Source organism: Peromyscus leucopus, chromosome 16_21 (genome assembly GCF_004664715.2).
Source record: "Peromyscus leucopus breed LL Stock chromosome 16_21, UCI_PerLeu_2.1, whole genome shotgun sequence".
NCBI lineage: Eukaryota > Metazoa > Chordata > Mammalia > Rodentia > Cricetidae > Peromyscus > Peromyscus leucopus.
In genome coordinates, this window is record NC_051084.1 from 45,156,880 (window position 1) to 45,183,755 (window position 26,876).

Genomic DNA, 26,876 nt, shown 5'->3' on the forward strand with positions numbered 1-26,876 from the left:
TGAGAGTGTAATTAATGAAGTGTCCCAGCGCTTTACCTTGGCATCTTTATGATTTCCTGTGGAGAAAGTGGCTCACTGTCCCAGGTGTGTTGGGTATCTGAGGTGGATTCAGAACTAGGTGCTGGACTGGAATCCAGAGCTGACGGGCAGGCTTTGGAACCCTATGCCCAGCTCTGCCCATGCCTGTTACCCCCTCATTCCCCATGGATGGTGCCGTGGAGCTTCAAATCCCTTCCTGCCTTCACAGGGCTCTCCACCCTCCCCTTGACAAGCCCGTGGCGGTAGGGAATATCTCAGTCATAGCAGAATTGCTTACAAAGAGAGCTTCTCAAACTCCGGGGACTCAGGGTCTTAGAAATGGTCCTGAAGTGAAGCCTTATCGGATTCAAGTCATTTGTAAATGTGGTCACCTGTCAATCCATTTGTCAAATTTCATGGGCATGTAAGTTAGAAATTACAGCTTTTCAGATCTGGTCACTAGAATTCATTAATAATTCATCAGGAACAGACTGGCACTGCTTATGAGGAAGTTTTTAATGATCAGTCGGTGACATTTGACAGACTTAAGAGTTTGCAATGTGGAGGGAGAGGACTGGATTGGCTCCTGGCTCTGGACCAGCCTGCGCACTCAGCAGGGTGCATTACACCGGCCTGGCGATGGTTTCAAGGCCTATGTTTATTTCATAAGGGATGAGAGCTATACAGAAAGCATTTAATTTTGTGGTTCAGAGGGAGTAGCAGTCATGTAATAAACACTGTGAGCACCGGCCACATTCCAAGCCATTTCGCTATCTTCTAGCAGCTACAAAACCAGATAAAATACAGTTCCATGTGTCCTGGCTGGCTAGGGTGAGAGATGATGTAGGACCAGCTAGACCATATGGGGCTATAACCTGTGTCTGTAACCTGTCTGTCTGGAGCAGAGAAGCACTGCTTTGGGGAAGGAGCCTGGGAAGGCTCAGGGATGTTATACTGGACCCAGTCTGAAGGAATGGAAGGAGGACACATGGGTAGAGATTTAATTGTCCTGCTTGGCACGAGGCAGGCCTAGTGGCCTGAGCGAATATGAGTCTTAGAGGCAGTGGTGTATGGGGCTGGAGATAAACTTTCTGGTCCGTGATCTTTTGAAGAGCCAGTAGGAAGCACAGTGACAGCATCCTCAGCATGCCAGACTACAGTGCTGTCTAGGAAAAATGGTGACTGGGATGGTAGGTAGTTCTTGAATGCGTTTCCTAGTTACTGGGTACCCAAGGTGTGTACCAGGTTACTAGCCTACACCTTGCGCTGGGCTGAGGGAGCACTTAGAAGAGGGTGGGGCCTTTGATTTCCAGGCCTGTGTTTTCCTGCCCCAAGGTCTTATCTCATTGAAGTAAAGGCACAAAATTTGGGGGACCTCTGGCCTGCCCTCTCTGGAGAATGGAGACCATGGAGATAGGATGCTCACATGCTGTTTTCACATTTTGCTCGTTTTATTTAGACGATCACTCAGCATTTCACTTGAAAACTGAAATTCCCTCTTGCTGGAGGTGGCTGTTCCGTAGCGGGGGTGGATGCTGTGAGGCCTCTGGGTGCTAGACTGAGGGGAGAAATAACGTCCACCGGATTTCACTGGCTCATCAGTGGCTGCTAGGGGTATCTTGGGATATAGATACCAGCCGTGATGCTGTTCATCCCTTTCCATCTTGCACAGATACTGCAATTCAGGAGAAAATAACACACCAAGCCTGTCGGTCACCCTTACCTTCCTAAGAATACGATCCAGTAATATTTCGTTGATGAAGGAAAGTTTCACTACTTAAGTTCACATTATACTTGATTTATATAAAAGCAAATTTTCCTAGAGCTTAATGTGTATCAGTCTGTTTTGTATTACTGCAACAGAATTCCCGAGGCTGGGGGAACATTTATAAAGAAAAGAAGTGTATTTAGCTCACGGTTGTGGTGCTTCAACAGTGATGACCTTCTTGCTGGCGGAGTCCCAAGGCTGTGCGTGACGCCATACGCACATGCAAGCGACAGTTTGTCTGTTGCTCTCTCCCCTTCTTTAAAGGCCACCAACATTCATGGATGGATGGAACTACATCTTGACGATCATGTCTAATCCCAGGCAGCCCTCTAAGTGTCATAGATTAAATTGCAGCCTCTTTAATACCTCCTTATTATATATAATGGGGATTTCAGCACATGAACCCAGCACGTTTCAGCCCCCATCCAAACCATAGCAATATGTGTAGAAAACCGTGTCCGGGATTTGTTGGTTCCTTATCTTTAGCATGGCCCCCTATTTGTTGGTTTGGCGGTGGCTACGGTGACTTCTCTTAGACTCTTTGCAGATGAAGCTGCCCGGTGGGGACTTAGGACTTTAGGACTCCAGCTGCTGCTGCTGCAGGTGTCTAGCTGGAGGTGTCATCGGTATGGCTGGGAGGGACTTGTTGAGTACCTGGAGAAACAGAGGAGCCTGTGATAGTCCAGGCCACAGTCTCTGTAATCATTGATTCAGTAATTGCTCGGTAAGCATTTACAGCTGCATCCTAGATCCTATGGCATTGTCTCCTCTATAGTTACCGTAAGGGAATGGTTGCGGAACCCTGGTAGGGTCGGCAAGAGGTTGGCCCTTTCTGGTGTGTCTCTGGCCTCCTGCTGCCAATGGATTGCCTCATGTGCTAGGTGAATAGGTGCTGTGGATATTGTTCTATATAAATAAAACACTGATGGCCAATGACCAGGCAGGAGGTAGGTGGGACAAGGAGAGAGGAGAATTCTGGGAAGCGGAAGGCTGGGGAAGAGACACTGCAGCCACCGCCAGGAGAAGCAGCATGTAGAGACTCTGGTAAGCCACCAGCCACGTGGCAAGGTATAGATTTATAGAAATGGGTTAATTTAAGATAAAAGAACAGTTAGCAAGAAGCCTGCCACGGCCATACAGTTTATAAGTGATATAAGCGTCTGAGTGATTATTTTATAAGTGGATTGTGGGACTGCGGGGCTTGGGGAACCTGGAGAGAAGCCCTCCAGCTACAAATAGGTAAGGTAAGCGTTTGAACCAAGGTCTGCCGCTGGGCTTCCTTATTCAGTTCATGTTATGTTACCGTTCCTGGCATGCCCTGGAGACAACAGGGATACTGTACCCTTGCCTGCCTTGAACCTGGACTCCAGGCTTTGCGAGAGAAGTACCTTGGCCAGAGCTTCATGCTCACAGGTATCTCGGGAGGCTGCGCGTGACCTCCCCTGCCCCAAAGCCTTCCATTTTTACATCAACTTCCTTTGATTTTTTTCCCCCCACCTCTGCCGCCATAGGAAAATCTCCAGCCAGCAAGTAGGACTTGATAAAACATGAAGAACAGAGGGGACAGTGAGAGGGAGGGGACAGAGACCCCAGTGGCAGTTTGTGAGCTGGGCCAAGGTGATTTTTGCAGGCTGCTTATCCCCACAGGCCTTGGTACCCGGCATCCTCTTAGACCACTGGTTCCGACTTACAGTCAGACCTGCTGTGACAGGGATTATCCACAGAGGTGACAGTAGCCACTTCCTGTGTGCTAGCGCTGCGTCTGGTCACTTATGCAGAGCATAGCTTTTCCTATTGCTTCTGACCTTTCTATGTGTGGTCAGTAGAACAATCATTTCTTACGGTTGGCGTAGTGATAAGCCACATTTCCCCAGCCGCCTGTCTTCACTGATGACTCCCCTGTACCTCAGCTTCTTAGAAAACCAGAGAAACAAAATTTTGAAAGAATCGAGTCTCTGCCCATGTCTACCTTCCTTCCCCCCGCCCCATGACAGATTATAGAAGTCACTAATAGTCTGGTTTATGTTTTAAATGAAAATATCCCCCTCTTATCCAAGGCTTCATTGTCTGTTGTTTGTTAACCTATACTCAGCCATTCCCAGGGGGGAAAAATGAGTAGGAAATTCCAGGAACAATCTATTCAGTTTTCAACTTTATGCCCTCTGAGTGGTCGGGGAACTCTTGCTCGGCTCTACTCAGGATGTGAGTCATCCTTTTATCTGGTGTGTCCACATGGTATACCCTCTCTCCCTGTAGTCATTCAGTAGCTGTTTCTGTGGGAGACTAGCTGTTATGTTATTGGCGTACTTGTGTATTGACTAGGAACTGGCTGTCTATGCTTTCAGGCCCATAGATGCCGTGCACATAGAGGACAGTATTGAAGAAGCAGCCACTCAGCTGTAAATGGAAGTATGGCTGCTGTTGAGATTCTGAAATCAGGAAGAGACGAGTGGTCCGTCTTGACTTTTCCTCGGGAAAACAAAAAGTTGTGTGTGTCAGGGCAGAAGGTATACATACTCCGGTTGCCTGTCAGGGCAAGCGATGTAGGCTTTTAGCAATGATACCTTGACTAGGCGACTAAAAAATGGATTGCTTTGCCAATGCAAGGACAGTGGATGGGATTCCCCACATGTATGCACAAGAGTAAGCAGTGGATGGGATCCCCTCCCCCCCAAGAGTCCACACAGGAGTAAGCAGTGCCTAGTGGTCCTTATAGCCTTGGGAGTGAGGGGGATCCTAAGGGCATGGCACCTACATGTGCCTCTGGTGGATTTCTCTACAGGAGCCAAAGTTTTTAGCTTCTTCCTGTCGGGATTAATTTTCCTTTTGATTCTTTCTTTTCTTTTTTTCTCAAATCACTGGAAATGTTTGTGGGCTCCGAGATTTAAAAGGGCTATGAAAACATGAATAAATCAGACTGTTGGAGATCACAGTTTAAGGGGAATGGTTTGGGATGCTGTGTGGATATCTGAGCCAAATATGAAAACATCTTTTGGATGGAAACAAAGGAAGCCTCTAGTATTTGCTTTGCTGGAAGGTGGCTGTGTCTTCTGCTGGGTCTGTGACCCTGGAGGCCAGCTTTAGCTTCCTGTGTAGTGACATGCCACCTCCAGGACTTTCGGTCAGACCTAAGGTAGCACTGGCAAGTCCTTTGGTGAGCGTTGAGTGTGATGCCAACCATAGGAAGTAAAGGCAATTCTCTATTTGAAAGGCTGCAGTCATTTCTGGGCACAGACCTCTGTAACCTTGTCTGAAGGCCTGTACACCAGCCACAGTCAGGAGCGGCCCCTCACCTGTGTGGACTTCAAGCCAGAGGGGATAGAGCAGTGGCATTCCTCCTAAGTACCCAGGAAGTTTGTCTCTTCCAGGGACATGGGCCGAGGGAGTCTCCAGACTTGGCATTCAGTTTTTCTACATAGTATACATATCTCTTCTGCCAGCTACCATCCTGGGTTCTGTTTACAGTTGCTCTCTTTGTACTTGGTGTGTAAGCAGCAGATACTACCCTTACCCCCATTGCTCACACAGAGGAATGCCTGGTTCACAGATGCTGACCTTTCATATGCAGTAACCCCACCCTCACCCCCAGCAGAGGGGACATGTTTCAAGACCTCCACTTGGACACCTGGATAGAACTGAACCTTGTAAATACAGATCCCACCATGTGAAAACAGTGTTTTTTTTTTTATAAATGTCAGTTGGGACCCTTTTCTAGGACACCCCAGAACACTGGGGATGAGAAATTGTGCTCACCTTAATTGAGGGCAGTGCATACATTCTGTGGCAGTTTGAATAAGAATGACCCCCATAGGCTCATATATTTGAAGTTATCAGGAGGTGGTGCTATTTGAGAAGGATTAAGAGGGGTGGCTTTGCTGGAGGAAGTGTGTCACTGGGGGTGGGCTTTGAGCCCGGCCCATCCCCCTGCCTGTGGATCAGCATGGAGCTCTCAGCTACTGCTCTAGCTAACAGCCTGTGTGCTGCCATGCTCCCCACCATGGTGCTAACGGACGAAACCTCTGAAACCAAAAGCAAGCCCCCAGTTAAATCCTTTCTTGTATGAGAATGCCCTTGCTCATGGTGTCTCTTGACAGCAATAGAAGAGTGACTAAGACACAGCCTGGGCTCTGTCATTTCCTCACTGGACCCTGCTGCCTTCAAGATTGCAGTCCCTATGACACTGTGTCCCGGTGACTAGAATTGGGAACTCTCTCCGTTTGTGAGAGCCTGCTGGAGCTTCGAAGAGCCCAAGGCTCCTTAGCAGGTTGATTCTGTGTCCTGTCTCCTTGAGTGGTTTGCTTAACAGCGTGGATATTGCTTGTGAGGAAACACCTTGTTTTGACTGTGTCAGGAACAAAAACTTAACCGTGCTGATACAGAATACTTTATCAATCAGTTTTCTCTGCAAAAAAAATAAAAAAATAAAAGCATAAAACTAATAACCATCATGTACACACATCAGAACCAAGTTTCAGTAGATTGTATGATAAAGGACTGTAACTCCCAGTTGCTTATGTTTGAGTTGCTCCCGACTAGTCCCTACAGGACCACTATCTGTCACAGGGAGTCCTGGGTACTAACTGTTCCTCTGAGAACATTCTTCCACCGACCGATGACCTTGGCACACTGTAGAGTCGTTGTATATATGTATATGTATAGAAGTTTATGCATGTAAGTTGCATATTGGAAGGATGGTTTAGATGTCCATTAAAATAAAGCAAGAGAGGGGTTACAGTAGTGTTTTCTAGGAACTGTCCCCAGAGGTTCATGTGTTAGAGGTTCTGACCCTAGCTGCTGGAATTATGGGAGGTGGTGGAAACTCTAGAAGGTGGGGTCTGGGTGAGGTGGACATTGGAAGGATGTGGCATGTCCTCTGCTGCCTGGCCGCCATGTGATAAGGAACCTCTTGTGTTCCCTAGTCTGGCTTTTGTGAGACCACCTTGCACAGGGCCATTGAGGTCAAGCAAGCAAACCATAGACGAGTGTGCCCATGAGCAGGTACGAGAGAGAGGTCTGTTGATGGGACGCTTCTTTGTCTTGATGGGTTGGTGGCGACAGGAACTCACACACGGTGAGCTGTCAGAAGCACTTACACAGGCCTGCCACTAGTGCCCTTATCTAAGTAACAAGGAAGCCTTGGAAGAAATGGATGCTGGGTACAAGTAATTCTGCAGAGTCCTGGGAATTTCCTGGGAATCTGTACTTCCTTCAGAATGCAAGGGGAGGGGAAGGCCATCTTCTTTCCCCTTGTTTCAGGAGCCTGTCATTTGGAGTCTTAAGAATTTCCAGTTTACATTACTGTGAGCGAGTGACTCACAGAAGGGAGGAAATAGGGGCGGGGACGGAACTCCTGTCAGTGACTGCTGCCGAAGGTCTTTATCAGCAGCACTCTTGTTCTCTCCTTGAGCCCTGGCTGCGCTCCTGCTTATAATCGACAACAATTTATATTGAACTGATGGTGCTCAAGGAAAGGAAATGGAGGCCGTGTGTACTGACTGCGAGAAGACTACAATTCAAACTCCAGTCAACACACACACACACACACACACACACACACACACCCCACACACACCAGAATGAAAGCAGTGTTTACTCTGTTTTGACTGCTAAGTCTAACAAGCAAGGCTATAAACAATGGCGTTGCAAGCAAGGATTTGCAAATTATGTCAGTTATTACAAATGAGATGCCTCCTTTCAGTGATCTACTGACTCTGGGGCAGGAGATGTGGGCTGTGGTCTCATCTGCTCTTTTATTGACTGTCGCATCTTGAGCAGGTTACTGGCTCACACGCCTTCAGGCTCCTTGTCTGTAGAGTAGCAGGCCTGACACACTCAGAGGGACTGCCTCGGGATGAACTCCGCTGTGTTGTGAACACCTAGTGAGCTTGAACTAGAACGTGTTCTGTGGAGAGCAGCAATTACTCTCTGCTCTGCCCTCGGGAAAGTCATGGTCACTGAAATGTCATTTTGATAGGGATCTAGCTGAGTGTGACTTCATAGACTCCATCTCTCTGGGGCTTGGACTTTTCCAAACATGGGTATTATTTAACCAGATGACTAAATGAACTGATGACTTACCTACAGACTGTGGTCCTTATCAAGAGTCAGGCGGTCCTAAAGTTCAAAGTGGATGCTCACACCGTTCTAACTGGTGTCCAAGAAGCTTCAGGAAAAACTGACTGACAGAACACTACTCTGTTACATGACTACCATACACCAGTCGTAAATGGTGAACCTGTGACGTGCTAACTAAATGCTCAGCTTCATTTGGGTTTTTAACAGACATCCGTTTTCTGTTCCAGGAGTCCATCCTGAACACCACCTTGTTCGTCACCATACCCTTTAGGTACCTCCTGGGTGTTATACCTCATATTTGTTTTGATGAGCCCTGTGGATGTCAGAAGTTCAGTGCTTGATAGAAAGCCTTTTGTTGCGTGGTCCCGTGTTTTCCTTATGATCATAGGAGTCCTGATAACTATACAGTCAGTCTGGCCTCGCTGTTGGCATTGACCTTTGGGCACCTGTCACATTTCTCCTCTGAAGTGATGCCTTCCTGTGGAAGCAGGACTGGATGCACAGCGGCACTCCCCGCTGGGGGAATCCTTATTCCGGATCCTTCTGCCCATAGGATTTTTCCCCCTTCATTTACTTACTAGTCGTTTGTGTCCTTGCTTTTAAAAATGTATTCCAGCATGTCTCTATGTAAGCCCAAGCCATGCTGTCTAGTTTTGCTCATGTTAGCACGTTATAAAAATGGGGCTTTGACTTCTGTGGTCCTTAGGCTTTTGCTACTTCTGTATTCCGAGTCACCTGTGCGACTGCAGGAAGAGATGATCGCTTCATTTGTTTGCACTGCTGTAGGATGCTGAGCTGAGTGGTGGCGGCGGCACTGCCCATCTGTCCCTTTGGCTGCTGATTGGCTGGCTGTTTCTTGCCTTTCCCCATCATCCCTGTTGCTGCTGTGAGCATCATCGCGCGCATCCCTCGTCAACCCGCTGAAAGTGTCTCTCCAGACTATCAGTGGGAGTGTAGCCTTGTACTCACATCCACAATAGCTCTGTAGGGTCATTCTGGCTTGCTTTCTAGTGTACCTCCATTTCTTCCTCGGCAGGGCGTGTGGCCTCACTTCGACCAGCGGCCTTTTCTGCGTTCTCCAGCTAGTGTTAAAGTGGACTCTTACTGGGGTCCCAGGTGATGAATGAGTTTGAATGCTGTTATTATGCGCACTCGCCATCTGCGCCGTCTGTCTGCAGGCGACCGTGTTTTGCCTGCCTTTTCTCTTGGTCTTTTTCTCTGCGTTGTAGGGCTTTTCATTATTCTAGACGCCAGCCGTTTGTCATTATATGCATTGCTTCCTAGCAGCCGTGGGTAAACAAGCACGTTCAGTCTTTTGATCTCTAAATCCAGGATTCCTACTTGCAAATAAGCCCGTGACTCCACCCGGTGTGTTCAGCCTGTGGCCTGCGGATGGGTTCCTCCCAGGAGTCTGGTGATTGTGGACCAACATTGAGAGGCTGGAAAGATGACTCAGTAGTCTAGAGGGCTTGCTGTCCGTCAGAGGACTGCAGTTTGCTTCCCAGCACCCATGTGGCTTACCTGTAATTCCAGCTCCTGGGAATTAAAGGCCCTTTATATGGCCCTTGTAGATACCTGCGCACACAAGCATGTACATACATAGTCTCAGTCTCTCTCTCTCTCTCTCTCTCTCCCTCTCTCTCTCTCTCCCTCTCTCTCCCTCCCTCCCTCCTTCCATACCTCCCTCCTCCCCTTCTCTGTCTCTCTCTTTCTCTCCCTCCCTCCCTCCCTCCCTCCCCCCTTCTCTCTCTCTCTCTCTCTCTCTCTCTCTCTCTCTCTCACACACACACACACACACACATTTTTTAAAAATATTAAATTTTTTTGCAGTTTTTTAATTTGATGGCACCATTCTGGAGGGTAAGCTTCTTGGATGACAACATTGTTTTGTGCCGTCAGAAGGTTGGATGCTCAAGTTAGACCCTCTGCTTCATTAGAATAGTCTCCCGTCTTTACCTGAAGCGACAGTGGCTACCACTCTATAAAAGTCAGCATGTCAGAAGATGGTGTATGCTGATAGCCCTTCCAGTGCAAGGGCTTTTCACCATTCCACAGCCTAGCTGTAAATCACAGGGCTAGGGAAGATCAACACAAGTGTTTGTAGATTTTTTTTTTTTTTTTTAACCAGGTAGACACTCAGTCTCAGGCTGTGCCTTGGGAATTTCATGTATCTTATTATCTGTTAAATTTTTTTAAAAATCTCTTCCATGATGATCACTTGCTGGAGAACCTGGGGTGCAGCCTGTGAGTTGTGGGAGGGGTGGGAGTGGGGTTAGGGGATCTGTACCAGGCCCGAAGAGGGGCAGCAGAGCTACAGGGCTGGGCAGTGGAGGGATGGAGAAGTGTGATTAGACTCCAGCACAGTTCCAAGGCCAGCCTGCATGCAGGGCTTGGCTGGCACCGTGGCTGGGAGTTTAGAGATGGGGGGGGTCTCAGATTTTTAGCCTGACACGAGATGAGTGGTCATGTGGCATTTCATTTACCAAGATGGGAAATCCCTGTGCAAACAGCTCCGGAGTTTTTGTTGTTTGTTGCATTGATTTTTCTTTCACTGGAGCGGGAGAATCCCGGTGATTTCCGACATCCCAGATTTCAAGCGTACATTGGACATCCACATGGAGATGTTCTCTAGGCAGCCGAATGTAGAAATCTGGCGGTAGGTAGGGGGATGGGGCTGGAAAACAGCACGTGGATAGCATAAAGTTCAGGTTGTGGGTGGAGGAGAGGCTGCCCCTAGGATAGGAGAAACCCCAGGAGACTAGGAAGAAATAGCAAGGAAACAAGCTGTCGGGACAGCATAGTGCAAGAGGAGGGTTTGCAGAAAGGCTGGCCATAACTGCCGCTCTAATGAAGCCCAGTGAATAGGGGCGGCTAACATGGAAGGGAAAAAGCCTTCAGTGGCCTTAAAGAGCAGATAGATGGGAGAGTGGGTAGAGATGGCAGGCTGAACAACATTTGGAACTGTGTTGTGTTGCTGTAGAGGAAAGAGATGGCATAGATGTGCTTTGGGGTAGGGGATGCTGCCACATGTGAAATGGGATGGTTCAGAAAGACCTTACAGCCAGGGGAGCTGAGACAGGCTCCATTCAGGAAGTAGACTACCTCACAGGGGTGCAGGCCGCTCACCCCACTAACACAGGGGACTATGGAGTGTTCCCAGGTACAGTAGCGATCCTGTATTCTTCTGGTGACTCCCATCCTTCACCCCAGAATACAGAAAGCCAAGATGAGAGTAGATGAGAAGAAAGGTATTGAGTCGAGTTCTGGGCACTCCGGTCAGGCTCACAGCATAGCACTTTACATCTTCACATCTTTACATCCTGCACAGAAGTTTGAAAGCATTATTGTCACCAGAAAAAGTCTTTACTTTGTGAAGAATGTGTGGATAAAGCTAGGCGTAGATAGTCCTGGGCAGTATAGGATCAGCTACACAGATTGTGGGACTGGGGTGGAAGCTGTAATGAGCCTGGAACTGCTTGTGCTGTGCTAAGAAATCAAACAAATACACATCAATTTCAAATGCTGGGATGGACAAAGGCAGCCACAAAGTTGACAGGTACTCAAGGTCCAGACCACCAGCCATACTTGTTGATGGTGTGTGTGTGTGTTCACTTGACACACTGGTGAAGCGTGATGCTTTCCTTTCTGTGGTGGTTTAAAAGACCGGGGCCCCCATAGGCTCACAGGGAGTGGGACTATTAGGAGGCATGGCCTTGTTGGAGTAGGTGAGGCTTTGTTGGATGAAGCGTGTCACTAGAGAGTGGGCTTTGAGGTCTCAGAAGCTCAAGCCAGTTCTCTTCCTGCTGCCTGCGGATCCTGATGTAGAACTCTCAGCTCCTTCTCCAGCACCGTGTCTGCTGCATGTCATACTTCCCGCCATGATGACAATGGACTAAACCTCTGAACTATAAGTGAGCCCCAATTAGATGCTTTCCTTTATAAGAGTTGCTGTGGTCCTGGGGTCTCTCCACAGCAATAAAACCTTAACTAAGACAGACACTTTCCTAGCCCACCACCCAGCGCTCATGAGGAGAAAAATATCCTAAGAGTTGTAACGGAAGGTCATTTTACAGAGCAGCTGACTGGCGCTCCTCAAAGCAGGGGATGCCTGGGCATTTTCGCCGTCAGGAGGCACCTGAGCAGCCGAGATGCCTAATCTAGTATCCTTGATAGGATGCAAAGACAGAAATAGGACACTGGGGAGAAACTGTCAGTATAAAAGTTTCTTTTTTATTGAGATAATTATGTCTTAGTAATCCTTTTAAGAATGCAGTGAGAAGGTTCATAAAGGGATTTTGGGAGTACCTCACACCCTGTAGGATGGCTGCTGTTAGGACGAAATGTTGGCAAGAATAAGGAGATATTGAACCTTTGTGCCTTGTGGGTGGAGATCCTGTAGATCTGGAAACAGACGTGGGAATGGAAGACCCCATCACTAGTGGGAAGCTCTCACAGGCTTCTGAAGGATGGAGGACAATGGGGACACTTGAATATATCGGGAGGAGCTAGGGGTTCACCTGTCCTAGGTGCTAAGTGCCTCTGGCTGGTATTTTAACTTTCTCTTTTTAGCAGTAGCTTGGTTATGGTTCTTTGTGAAATGTATTCTGGCAGGTACTCTGGGTAACTGGAAATCCCCCAGACATAAGTTTGCTGTAGGTATTAGCCACAGTGGGAGTGCGGGGTAAAGGGAGCTGAAATACTCCCCAGACTTGTTGGTACCCACTGAACAAGCCCAGTTTGGAACCTAGTAACACTGCAGATGCTGGGTCTGGTGATGCATAATGTAGTCTCTGTGGAGACTTAGAGATCCCGGGAGCTCACTGACCAGCCATCTAGTGGAGATGGATAGCTCCTGGTTCAGTGCAAGACTGAATTCCAAACAATTAGTTGGAGAGTCATTGAGGAAAACAAGCCATGCCGACTCCTGGCCCCCACAAGCCGTGCATGGGAGAGTAAACCTGTACATACATGAGTGCACGTACACATACCTGCGTGATCCACACACATGAAGCTGAGGAGGAGGATAACTGAGAAGGAAAAAGAAAAAAAAAAAAGAAGTGGCAGTCCAGAGTTATCCATCACCTGCCCTCAGACGCCACCCACTCTGGTGGCCCCAGCTGGCTTACAAACCCTGGCCTCCTCCACTGGGGAGAAATATCTTAGAAGGGGTCACACTGGTGACTGTGGGGGAAACCTTCACAACCTCAAAGGCAGGGAGACCTCACACCGTCATCCCACAAAGCCAGGAAGCAAACCACAGAAAGAGCCCCTCCGCCATCACCCGCTGAGGCAAGCTGGCTTCTACCCTGTAACATCCCGCCTGAGCCTCGCTGTCCTCATAAAATATTAAAACCACAAATCCTGTCCCAAGTCGTCCCCAGGAGATCGGGGCCTGGTGTTTTCTTCCTAAGTAATTCCACCTACTCATTTATCAAAAGAAAATTGAATTCGGCTTTTGTTTATCAGCATCCATCTTCCCACTGGGGTTTATTCTTTAGAGCAACAGCAAAATTCAACTTCCGAGTTTAAAGACTAGCGGGCAGCGAGAATAGTAAGGAAAGGACCTTCTGGTGAATTGGAACCCAGATCCTCTGCTCTCTTGACTTGTGGACTTGGGTGAATTACTGAACACCCCGAGCGCGGGGCGGGGGCCCCCCCCCCCCGTTTCATCGTTCCTAAACGCATCTGTAGATACCATCTATATCAAAGGGTTCTTATGAACGTTGGATGCACTCATCCACGTGAAACACTGTGCACACACCCCTTGACCATGCAGGTGGTTCCAGGTACTCATGCCCCTCCCTGCGACTGTACACGCAAATGTCTCTTGTGAATGTTCTCTTTTGTGTGAGTTGTACTTTTCTGTCTCGGGGGCTGGGGTGGTGGTGGTGGTAAGACCTCGACCATTGTCACAGCTTCATTAACTTGGTAAGCGTTGGAACAGCCCCTAGATCCCATATTGTGTCCTAGGTAGGATTAAAGTGTATTAGCTGTAATTAGTGACATTGCTGGAAAAAGCCACCAACTGGCCTTTCTGTTCCCCTTCAGGAGATCGCAGGTCCTGCCAAGTGCTGCCGGATGAGTTGGCATCTGGCAAGTCCATCTACACACAACTTGAGAAGTTAATCAAGAGTTTTAGTTGCTTCTGAGACCCATTCATGAGTCAGTCTCTTTAATGCAAATGGGCTTTTTCCACCGACCATGCACCAAGGGCCAGGAACACTGCAATAAATGGGGGAGAACAAAGGAAGCTCCCCTTTCCAAAGAAAGGCTCGCCACTGAGATCAGCTTCCTGTTGCTGCAGGAACAAATGGCCACAGTGCCAATGCCCTAAAACAGTGTTGTTTCCAACAGTGTCGTTTCCATCTCCTCCTTTTGTGGTTCTAAGGTCAGAGTCTGATACAAATCAGGATGTCATCAGGGGCTACACTTCTGGAGGCTCTAAGGAAACTTATCTTTTACAGTGTCTTGGCTGCTGCCTAGCATCTTTATATCTCTCCCCGACTTTCCTGCCTTGGATGTTTGTGGCTATCCAGAACCTGCTGGATCATCCAGGGTCTTCCCCCGCATCTCAGAGAGAGCAGACAGTGACCTCACTTCCTGTTGGCCATGTCATCCAACAGATCCAGAGTTGCACTTGTTAGGATGCAGACACATACATGCTTACCACATCTTCCAAAACACAAGCCTGTATTTTGAGTGAGTTTTCGTAAGTTGATCAGTTGCAGTCCTCCACCACCCAGGACATGATACATTACACAAAATAAAAAGTTCCAGAGACCCGCGGTCAAGTTGTTACATGATTTGAACAATTCAGATTTGGTTGAAAATTGACATTGGGATGACATCTGTCTCCATTTGGTCTCAATTTGTCCCTCTACCCCTACCTTCTCCTAAGTCAGTTACTTCTCACAGATACACATATTATGGTGTGTCTGTATATACATGCACACAAATATATTTTCCCAAAGTTGCAAGTCAATATCCTGCCAATAAAGTGTTAGACTTGTTTTGCCCTCCTGCCCGTCTATGGGTATATTTTGAATTTTGTTTGTTAATTAAATCCTTGTGTCTTCAATCTCACATTTAGACTGGTAGTCCCCTAGTTTCTATATTAATTTTTATTAAGATATTTACTAATCATTAAAACAAAGTAAATGTTGTTATTACTCATTTTTAAATACTATTTTATTCTTTGAGATTTTCATATAATATGTTTGGATCATGCTCACACACACTCCAGCCATCCGCTCCATCCTCCCATCCCTTCTCACCCAACTTTAAGGTCTCCTCCTTCTCTTCCTCTTCCTCCTCCTCTTTACCCATGGATTCCAGTTTGTGTTGCTCAACAGATTTGGGAACCATAGTCCTAGGTAAAGATCCTGGCTCCATAGCTACACAAACCACTCTTATCTCTGATTTTCAGTCTCCTAAAAGATGCTGCCCAGAGTGGTGGCTGTTCCCTGGGTTAATGATGGGTGCCATGTGTCTATCAGGTATCAGAATTTACTTTTCATCACAGGGCATCTTATATATACTCTTCCATTTACAACCCCATCCCACTGGAGAGCAAGTTTGCATACGAATGGGATCCTTTACTTTTACATGAAGGATTAAACGTTTCCTTAATATTTGGTTCTACAGGATGAGCATCTTCAACATTTCTCAAAGTTGATTGATACTTTTATGATCATCAATGCCAAGACCATTGCTTCACATACATTATACAGAATAGCAGAAGTGGCGGGGGTGGGGGGCATGTCTGAAATTGCTGGAGATTCTGTTGGGATTACCACGCCTGAGTTTATTACCAATGTTTTATGAGGCTCAAGTTAGCCACTCAGCATTTTAAAAACCAAGCATGATACAGCATTCTAACATGGTACAACCCTACAACCCAAAGTATACTAATTTGGAACTTCCATGCAGAGAGGGCTAACAGCGGGAGACTGTTGAGTGTGTCCCTGTCCCTCCCCCCAAACAAACCATTCTGTTTCTCTAAAAACAGTGGATTCTGTATGGGTAGGACAAGAATACATCAGTTCAGTTGAGCTGAGGGCGTTGGGCAGCCTTGATTGGGTTTGTGTGGTGCGCTGCATGTGTACAGAGAGCCAAGGCTGCAGGGAGTCCTGTGAGGACCACCTCAGGCTATTACCTACTTGATTCTGAATTACCTTTTGGTTGCACATTCAGGAACCTTTTATTGTTGCCAAATTGTCATGAAGGGTTGATGCAATGCTCCTAGGTTCCCAACTGACAGTTTAAAAAATGTGGGTCCTAGATAGAACATTCTGCCTTTGTTATTGTTGTGCTTAGAAATTTGACCCAAGGGGTAACCTTGAGACAGTTAGTGGCTCAGTTTTCTGTGTCTTGGCTCCATTTGAAAGCCTGTGAAAATCACTTGAAAATTGTGTGTGTGGGGGGGGTGGGGGCGGGGGGGGAGAGGCGGGGGGGGGGGGAGGGTGCCTTGGTACCTGGCCCTTTCCTGGAGCCTCTGATGCAATCAGTAGAGGAAGAAAGGATCAGGAAGTAGTACTACCTCCCACAAGGGAGAAAGAGTTTATTTGGCTTCATAGTTTGGAGGGGCATGGTTGGTCCATCATGGTAGGGAAGCCAGGGCACCAGAAGCAGCTTGGTTTGTGACCTGACCAGGAAGGAGGGAGGGCAATGCTGGGGCTTAGCTGCCTCTCTCCTTTTTCTCTTTGTATTGAGTCCAAGATGCCAGCCCATGGATTGGGGGTGCCCATATTTAGGGTAGATATTCCCTCAACTAAATCTCTTTGGAAAAAAAACACAAACATACCCAACACATCCCTGTGCCTCACTAATGCTCCGAGGGTTTTTCAGTCCAGTAAGATTGACAATTTAAACTAACCACCGCAAGTACACTCCTTGTCAACTTGACACCCAAACACAGCACTTAAACTGTAACATTTTACCCCTGGCCCCCGTAGGCTTGTGGCCATCTCTTAATGCAAACTGCCTTCATTCCAACTTTGAAAGTCTTCTTAGTCCTATTTCAACAGTGTTCAAAGATCCAAAGTCTTTTAAAAGACCCAAGACAAAGCTTAACCATGAACTCCTGTAAAATAACAGAACAAGTTGAACACTTTCAGTATATGATAACACAGAGCAGGGCATAGAAATCGGGGCATAGCAAGGTAAGATCCCACCAAAACAAGACTGAAGCCCGGCTAGACAAACACCAAGTTTTGCACCTCCATGTCCAGCACCTGGGGCTCTTGATGGCGTCTGAGCTTCCGGTTTTGCCACCTGCAGGATATGCAACTTTTCTCGCTGTGCTGGGTGCCTGCCACATTCCTTACCAAATGCGGCATGTTTCCAGCTTTTTCAGTATCCTGTGCTGTGGCTTAGCAGGAAGCTGTGTTTTTATAAAGCTTTAGGCTTTGAGCATGCACCGTGGTGAACGTCGCCGGCTCCTACCTTTGCTAACGTTGATGCAGAAGGCCATTCAGTAGAGAGCTTTGGTTGGCTGGGCAGCAACTGATTTAAACGACGATCCGTTCCTGTTTTAAATCAGTTTGGAAATAGATAGGTCAGTAGCAGACCTGGTATTTAAGTGGAATCCCCTCTGAGCCTCACTTCTATTTCTGCTATTGTCCATGACCTTGACTTTGAAAGAGATGCCCACTGTGATGATTTTCACTGGTCTTGTCTGACAGAGACATCAGGTGTGAGCTACAAGGTATGGACCAGAGGTCCTCTGATTGCAGGTCTTCACCTCTCAGAAGAACTTTGTGGAAACTCCACCCTCTTGGACATTATGTACATTGAATGAATGGCTTACAAGCATTTTCTTCTTCCCGGGTGATTTTAATCTCCTAATGTGGAAATTCATAAGTGAGAAGACAGGTATTATTCTTCCGAGCCTGAATACGGTGCAAAGTGTCATATTCATGCCTCCATGAGTCAGGTGCACGTGTTTCCTCTGTAACTCTGAACTCATAGTGTAAGATGAGAACTCTGTCAGGAGGACAGAGGGGTTTGGGCCCAGCATCTTCTCCTTGTTCCTTCTATAGTTTGGAGGCATCTCCAATCAGTAGAGGGATTGAATATTGATTTTTCTGCCATAAGAACATGTGTACATCTGCCACCCCAGAAGAGTGGCATTCCTGAAGTATAGGTTGTGCCTGTATGAGTGGTGTTCTTCCCTATTTATTACTTCCCAGATTGACATCAGATTTGTGCCGTATCTGTTGTTTTAATAAGCTGTGTTTTGGGATAGTTGTTTTAATAAGCTGTGTTGTGGCATAGCTTTAATGTGTATTTTGATCTGTACAACAGACATGTCTTGACATATATTCTCAATTATATGCCTTCCCTGTCTCTCTGTATCCCAAATATCCACTAGTCCTGTGTCTCCATAGATTTTTTTTTTTTTTTTGCTTTTCCAGAATGTCATATAGTGGAATTGCTATTGAATAACTAGTTAGGGGACATCAAGGGGGTCCTGCAGGGGAGTTTTAGAGTCCGGAAGACAGAGTTCAGCTTCCCATATGAGGATAAATGGGAGTACACAGCTAGAGAGGAGGAGGAAATGTGGGTGATCCAGATGAGTGGGCCTAACCGGCTTCTTGCTGAAGGAGGCCAGGTGACCAGACATCACGTGCAGCATCATGGGGGGTGAAGAACCTGACCAGGTGTGGGGTGGAGGATCTTGCTAACACTGGGAACATACAAAGATGGACACAGAAGCCACAGAGAACAGGGTTTGCAGAGTCCTCAATAAAGTTGGCTCAGAGGAGCCCCATGTCTAAATTCACATGCCCAGCATTTCTGGCCTCAATGCCAGCTTTCAGTTGTAGGAGGCATCTGCAGTTCCTATCACTCGTTCCTGATCACTTAAGTATTCCATCGTCAGGTAGACAGGTTTATCTGGTTTCCCAGTTTGGGCAATTATGCATGAAGTGGCCTGACTATCTAAGTACGGGTTTTGTGTGGATACCAGTTTTACAGGAAAGTTGTAGAGTTATTGGTGCAGAGCATTCTTACAACCTCTTAACTAATTTCTCCAGTGCTAACGAAGTATACCGGGTTGTCAGAACTAATTAACACGGGCACATTGCTGTGGCCCAGGCTTCGCTTACATTTCAGCAATGTTCCCACCAATTTTCTCTCTATTTTACCATCCGACTCAGGCTACCACGTTGCATTAGTAATACAGTAATTTGAATTTGAGTTGTTTATGGAAGTAGTTTAGACGTGTTATATCTTTTGCTAATATCTTCAAAATCCCCAGCATATGCTGAGAACATGAGTGTAAACCTATCAGCTATAAGGGGTCGGTGTTGTATCGTCAAGTGAGCATTTTAATTATAAGATCGATATTTTGAGCATTTTTTAAGTTCTCGTCTGGCTTTGGTAAAATGTGCAGCTCATTGAGTGCATGGAGAGGGTCTGTAGGCTCTGGTTACAAGATGTTGTTTCTCGGCCACACTGGAGCTGGCTGGAAGGTCATTTTAAGGACGAGTGTTTCAAGGGCCTGGAGGAGACCAGTGGCGGTGTAGTCCTAGGAGCTGTCATTGCCTAATTTTTCAAATCTGTCAGAGGACAAGGTGTTCAGGTAGCTAATGAGCATCTTTAAATGTTCTTCTGGCAGAAGGACTCCATGAAAGATGACAGAAGAAGTCATTGTCATAGCCAAGTGGGACTACACGGCCCAGCAGGACCAGGAGCTCGACATCAGGAAGAACGAGAGGCTGTGGCTGCTGGACGACTCCAAGACGTGGTGGCGGGTGAGGAACGCGGCCAACAGGACAGGCTACGTGCCGTCCAACTACGTGGAGCGCAAGAACAGCCTGAAGAAGGGCTCCCTGGTGAAGAATCTCAAGGACACACTAGGTGAGTGTCCACGCCCCACCTGGAATAGCTAGGCCATGGCTGAGGCCAGAGGACAGCATTGCTGCTTCAGCGGGGTGTGTGTGTGTGTGTGTGTGTGTGTGTGTGTGTGTGTGTGTGAGAGAGAGAGAGAGAGAGAGAGAGAGAGAGAGATGTGGTGCAGTATGTGAGTGTGGTGTATAGTGTGTGTGAGTGTGGTGTGTATAAGCATGGTGTGTGTAGTATGTGTATATATGTGGTGTATAGGGGTGTGATGTGGTATGGTATGTGTAAGTGTGTGTGTGATGTGATGTGTATGAATGGTGCATGGTGTGTGTGGTGTGTATAGCGGTTTGGGGTGTGTGTGTGTGTGTGTGTGTGTGTTGGGGTGGGCGTTAATATTGACAGCCTCCTACTTGGGTTTTGTACAGAGATCAAGTTAAAGGCTCTGTTTATCATTTTCTGGATAATTTAGAGAGTTTGGAGTCTTAGGTAAATTGACACTTCTGTATACTGTGGACCCCTACACAGCTGTCTCCTTGCATCCAAACTCTAGAAGACCCTGACTTAGACTCAGGACCAGTTTCATGCCTTTGCCCTTACCCGTCAGTGCGCCAACCCTTTCCCCTTACAAACTCACACGCATTGGCCTTTGTACACACTGAAGGCGAAGGCAGGTACGTTTGGATCTGTTGTTTTTGTTTGTTCCTGTCGTAGGCGACAGGATATTTTATACCACAGTTTCAGGCAGTTAGTTGATGTGTAGTTTTGGTGCTGAGCAATGTGACATCGGAAGCCTCCCAAATGGACTCTTCCACAAGCCCTGTTCAGTTATGACATCCTCTGGTCCTTCCTGCCTCTTTTCTTCCCCTGGTGTATCAGCTCACTTCCTACCACTGTAACAAACTCCTTGGCGGTGGGTTACTTTATAAAGAAGAAGGCTTAATTTGGCTTACATGAGGTCAAGTGGCTTGTATGTGTATTGCCTTTTTGGCAAAGTTTCAATGTGGTAGAGGTAAGATCCATAAAGGTAGTGGCAAGAGACTGGGGGAGGTAGAGAACTGTATGTGTGTGTGTTGATGTTGTTCCCTCTGCAAAGCCTCCAGTATTCATGTATGCACCTTCTCTCCGGTCCCCTTCACCACCCAAAGGCCCCACCTCTCAGCACTGTGCTAGGGACCAGTCTCTTCCTTCTTACTACCCTCAGTAGGGATTAAATCCAACACAAGGGCCCAGGTAAGGAGATGCATTCAAACCACGTTAACCAGTGGTTCGACAGGAGATCACTACCACAGGGGTGGCCAGCCATACCCGAGTGTGCACACGGTGCCCACTAACCATGATGACTGCTCCAGATTACCCTGGAATATAATCAGGAAGGTTCTGTGGAAGGACAACCGAGATGAGCTGTCAGTTTACCGTGGTGGCCTCCTCAGGTGAGTATGAAGTTGTCTGTAGCCAGCAGTGCCAGCTTGTCCCTTCTTCAGGTTTGCGGTGGAAGTGGGCCGGTGTCATCGCCGAGGCCAAGTGGGTGTAGGTTTTTCTTTGTTGCTAGGAGAGGATCAGTTTCACTGGCGTGGGCAGAGGTGAGGGTGACATGGGACAACTGAAAACGAAATCACACCGGATGTGGTGGGTGTTTGGGGTGAGGTGCCCATCCTGTCTTCGTCCTTGTACAATCCATAAAGGTCCATGCCAACTGCTCAGTGGGTGAAGCCTTCAGTCCTTAGGAGGCGTTTTGTGCTGCGCATGGGTTTTTCTCAGGATGTCTGTGGCCAGTGTAGACTCTACTAATGCTGGAAAAATTCCATTTGTTATTAGCATTCTAGGGCTTTTTCCACCGAATTCTTTCCCCTGTGTATTCTTTTTCTTTGCTTGAGAATGTTACTGCAAAGAAATGCCCCTGCCCTATTCTTTAGCCTTTTAGTTAAAAATGATAAAGAGGCCGGGCAGTGGTGGTGCACGCCTTTTAGTCCCAGCACTAGGGAGGCAGAGCCAGGCGGATCTCTGTGAGTTGGAGGCCAGCCTGGTCTACAGTGCCAGATCCAGGACAGGCACCAAAACTACACAGAGAAACCCTGTCTCGAAAATAACAACCAAAAGAACGGTAAAGAGAGCAGTGTTGGTGAATGGGTCAGCGCTTTAGTGGTGTTCTGACAGTTTTTGACTGACTTCCCAGCCGGCTCTCCTAACACACCCTCTGTAGTAATGTGAAGCATTGTTGACATATTTTGCCTTTAAAAAAAAAAATCTTCAGAATTCTGTAAACCACAAAATACACATAACTTGGAAGTGGAAAAAGTCAGCCCCCTGTGGTCATGGAGAGCCCCTCAGACAGCTGCCTCCCGGCTTTCTTAGGAGGAAAGCCAAGGCCTCAGGGTGGAGCTCCAGGCCTCACCTTCCCCCAGGGTGTTCAGATTTCCCTGAGTGTGATCAGTTCATCTCATCCGGTGCTCCTCAGTCCCAGACCAAACCAGCACATCCCCACCCACCCTGGTGCTGGGCCTGTTCCCCTGTCCCTGACAGATTGCCACCCAAGCCCTGCTGGAATGCATAGGCTGCTACAGAAGGCCAGTTCCATTTTTGGAGAACACAGATTGTTAGAAAGTGCTTCCTTAAATAGAATCAAAAATTTTACATTTCTCCAACTTCCTCCCCTTGGCTCTGACTCTGCCCTCCAGGGCTTTGCCAAGCAGAGCAAATCTCTTCAGTGAGAGCGATGTTTCTTCTGTGAGCTTCCGTCCCAATTCAGCCCATAGTTCTTTGGAAACGTTTGCATTAAGCATGAAAGATTGCAAAAAATACAGATAAAACGGTATTTTAGATAGCTATACTTATTAACAGGAGTTCATTTTCATAGCCAAGGGGCCTTTGGGACTCGGGAGAAGTGGCCCCCATTACATTTTTTTTCTGCCTTTTATATGTGCATGCACACAGAAAATGAGGACACATGTGCCACAACATGTATGTGGGGGCGGGGGTGGGGGGGAGTCAGAAGATAACCCACAGCAGTTTGTTCCTTGTTTTTACCCTGTAAGTCCCAAGGATCGAATTCCTCAGGTCTTCTGATTTGATGTCAGGTGCCCTTTCCTTTGAGTCCCCTCACTGGCTTGGCTCCCATTTTTAGTAATTTTGTTGCTGCTGCTGATGTTTGTGTGTTCATGTATCTGTCATGATCGCCTTTGCTGTGGACAAAGAGGAACCTTGTTATCAGAGCACACGCTTCCTGTTGAAGCACACGATCTCCGGGTGCAATGATTTCTTTCTCCACAGCCTGACTTCCACCAGTTTGTAGGCCGGAGAAAAGTGCAAGTGCTTTCCTTGGTTCCTCTGGTCTCCCGGGTGTCTCTTGTAATACAGACCTCGGAGACTTGAGTGTTCGTGGCTTCCTGTTTAGTTAGGGACTCTGATGTGTCCTCGGAGTTAAAAACATGAGTTTACAGACTGTATGTGCAGAATGGGAAGCATCCCTGCGGTGTGGAGGTTATCAGAACAGTATTGACCTGTGCCCCATCCCTTAGCTTCTTGGACTGCGTGCTGTCATCCATGGTAGGACTTCCACGCTCGATGCCTAGTCTGGAGCACATTGCACAGGAGTCACCCACAGAGCCACAGTGTGATGAACTAGAGCTTCTGTCTGTGAGGGGAGGAGACAGTGGCTCTGTGTGGCTGTCTGTGCGCCTTGGAGACTTAGGTCTTGTCTCACACAGTGTATTCTTCCAACCACTTGAAGGCAACAGTATATTTGACAAAAAACATCTCTTCGAAAGTATTGACATTCTTTCCTTTCAATGATCTGTAATTGAGTAAAACAAGCTCATCTCGTATTTTCTTTGATGAGGGCAAAGCATTTATCCGATGGGTCTCCTTTCATGTTCAACTCCTGCTCACGAACAATCAAGAAAATGTTCCCGTGCAGAACAAGGAGTGATTGGTTGTCAAGTGCTGTTTCTGCGGGCAGTGTCCTGGCGTAACTGTGAGCTCAGCCGTGAGCCAGCCCCAGCTACTTCCGGCCTTGACATTGCAGTTTGCCTTGCATGACTATGGGCTAGATCTTGTAAAGTGCCATGCTAAGCCTTTTGGGGTGGAGACACTTGTCCCTGGGAGATGATTTTCACAGATTTCTCTGCAAGGGCCCCAAGTGCAGTTTTTGTTACTGTTCTGATTCTAGCCAGAACCCACCACAGCCGCGAGGGAGTTGAGCCTTGCCTAGGTGATGATGAACAGCGGAAGAATTCGCAGCATTTGGATGGCCTCTGCAAGGACGGGAAGAAAATGGGGGTGAAGAAAGGGGAAGATCAAGAGACAGACGTAACCTGATCCAGACCCAAAGAGGAGACTGGGAGGCCTTAAAGCAGGGCACATGGAGGATGGGAAGATAGGCTGACAAGAGAGAGAGGCAAGATTGTCCCCGTGCTGGTGCACTGGGCGAGGTGATAATCCGGATGCTTGCCTCACAGGGTGGCACATGTTTTCTTTGCTTTCACCAAGTTCCTGCCTGGGACCCCTCAGGTTCTAGGATTCCTTTGCTGTACTGCCAGGGGATCCAGCCTGATATTGGAGCCCTCTGGCAGACAAGGACAAGAGCTGTGTGCTTAGAAAAAGTATTTTACAGTGAATACTTAGGGAGTATCAAGAATATTAAACACCACTGTCAGAGAGGACTTGCCTTGGAGGCTGGTCTGGTCTTGATCTTACCATGTAGCCCAAATGACCTAAATTCCCAGCAGCCCTCCTTATTCAGCCTTCTAAGTGCTGGGACTTACAGGTGACATGAGGACCACATGCAGTCTTCCAGGGTACCCTATACGGACTTCATGTATTTGGCGGAAAGTAAACTAGTAGTCCTAATTCTGGTACCTCTCTGTGACAGGGATGCAGTGGTCCCCTGTAAGAACCGTGCACTAGATCACAGGGTCAAGCCGTCTCTTTCCCATTGGTGCCATCAGATTTTGGTTCTCTTAAAGCATACCTGTTTTCCACAAAGGACCTTTACAGTTTCCTTAGCCATTCTAAGTTTTGTCTTCCCCCAGTCTTGTCAGTGAACTGGTAGGAAGTAGTAGTGGGCAGGAGCCAGGTGTCACAGATCGCAAGGGACACTGGACGCCTGCAACAACTACCTGATAAATGAACTCGGAGCAGCTTGCAAGTCACATGGCACACTGTCCTTGCCACAACAGCCTACCCCACATACATTTTTTCCATCAACAGTAAAGATGCCAAATTCTGTCTAGAAAGGATTTGGGGGCTTTAAACAATAGAAAGAGGCCCTTGAGCCAGTGGGCATGCTAATAGGTTTTTTTTTTTTTTTTTACATAGAAAGATATAGGTTGTTAAATTAAGCAAGATGTGTATAGTCAGTTGGGATGTGAACTTATATAAAAACATCTTTTGTTACATAGAAGCAGGTGATACCAGTCCTGGCCTGAGAATGGCCCTCTGACCTCCCTAAGAACACCAGATAGGAGATCCAGAGTACACTTCAGCTCTGACTGACGTGTTTGTCTACATAGAGTTGACCATCTGGGTTGAGTGGCAGGCCTCCCTGTGCAGTAGATTGGAAACTATCTTCAAGTTAGCATTTGTGGAATGTTGGAGAATAGTTTAGAAACAATGCTTTCCTCATTTTGGACATGAAAAACTAGGTCCTGATAACACCCAGAGATGATGATGATGATGATGATGATGATGATGATGATGATGATGATGGAGGAGGAGGAGAAGAAGGAGAAGGAGGAGAAGGAGAAGAAGAAGAAACAACTAGGTCCTGATTAGCACCCAGAGTAGATGATGATGATGAAGACGAAGAAGAATAGAAGAACAGATGTAGATTTCCCAGTTTGGTGGGTGTGTTTGTGTGTAGTACTGGAGGAGAAGAAGGAGGAGAAGGAGAAGAAGAAGAAACAACTAGGTCCTGATTAGCACCCAGAGTAGATGATGATGATGAAGACGAAGAAGAATAGAAGAACAGATGTAGATTTCCCAGTTTGGTGGGTGTGTTTGTGTGTAGTACTGGAGTGGTCTCAGCAGCTTAGTCTCAAATGGCTCATGGAAACAGGGCTCCTGTCACCTTGCTGTGCATTAAAAACATACAGGTGTGCTTAGGGAGTTCTTTAGAGAGACCACCCTGGGCCTCAAGGCATCTCATGGTCAGGGATGCTATGACATGAGCCCCAGCTCTGTAGGATCGTTTGCAGTACTGTAGTGACTTCAGTGTGGAAGTAGCCTTTCGGAGACCAGACAGTATCGTGAGTATACACTGCGATCGAATGTAAGACACAAGAAATCCACAGGTGCCCATGCATTCTGCCGGTTCCGATCCTCATCAGAACAATGCCCTGTGGTTGACCTGTTTTCTGTGTATCTCTAGGATGAGAGTAAGGAATGCCTGCCACTTGCTCCAACTACCCAGACTGTTTCTGAGCCATTGTTCAGGTCTTGTTTATGCAGCTATTTCTAAGAGAGGAAGTCTCACAGCAGACCTCCTGGGATTCTGGCTCTTCCAATCTCCCCCCCCCCTCCTTTTCTGTGGCGGTCCCTGAGCAGGAGCTGTGCTGCTGCTGAATCAGTTGGGGTGAGGATCCATGCATCATTGTGTCTGTTTGTCATTTTCTGTAATGGTCTCTCCAGTACAGAGCAGTTAGCCCTCAATCGATATACACACAAACAACGAAAACGAACTCAGCAGGTTGTATTTATGTATTTGTCCATTTCTATGTAATATATATGTAACAACAATAATCAAAGAAAAAGAGGCTATCAATTTGAAATGGTGAGAGCAGGGGAGGGTTTGAGCAAGGAAGAGGAAAGAGACAAGTGATGTGATTGATTATATATTAATTAAAAATGTAAAAAATATAATCTCTGAAATGGCTATATTTCATAAAACTATCAAGTAGTTGTCTTCAGTCTTTAAAACGGCATACCTTTAAGAAAACTGGAATATGTAGAAAAATGTAGAAGAAAGCACATCCTCTGGGGTCTTTGGGCTCTGAAAGAACCAGTTAGCATTTGTATCCAATCTCTTGGTGTTTGTATGCATTATAGTTAGATTGCTTGATCACTTGTGGCTGTTCTCAGTGGAGTTAGTGCAAAGCATATGGACTCTTTCTGCAGGGTGCCTGACACTGGCCAGGGAACAACAGTTTTCGGACAGTCCCTACACTTCTCAGTTTGG

General features: G+C 47.1%; 1 protein-coding gene across 4 annotated transcripts in view; it reads left to right on the forward strand.

The window, feature by feature from the left end:
• Positions 1–26,876, forward strand: part of Nck2 (NCK adaptor protein 2) — a 133,504-nt gene that overhangs the window by 76,627 nt on the left and 30,001 nt on the right. For all 4 annotated transcript variants that reach the window (XM_037199915.1, XM_037199914.1, XM_028865816.2 and 1 more), the window contains one exon: positions 19,482–19,723. In XM_037199915.1, coding sequence (XP_037055810.1) covers positions 19,498–19,723 — 226 coding nt within the window. In that variant the 5' untranslated portion in view covers positions 19,482–19,497. The remainder of the gene's footprint in view (positions 1–19,481; positions 19,724–26,876) is intronic.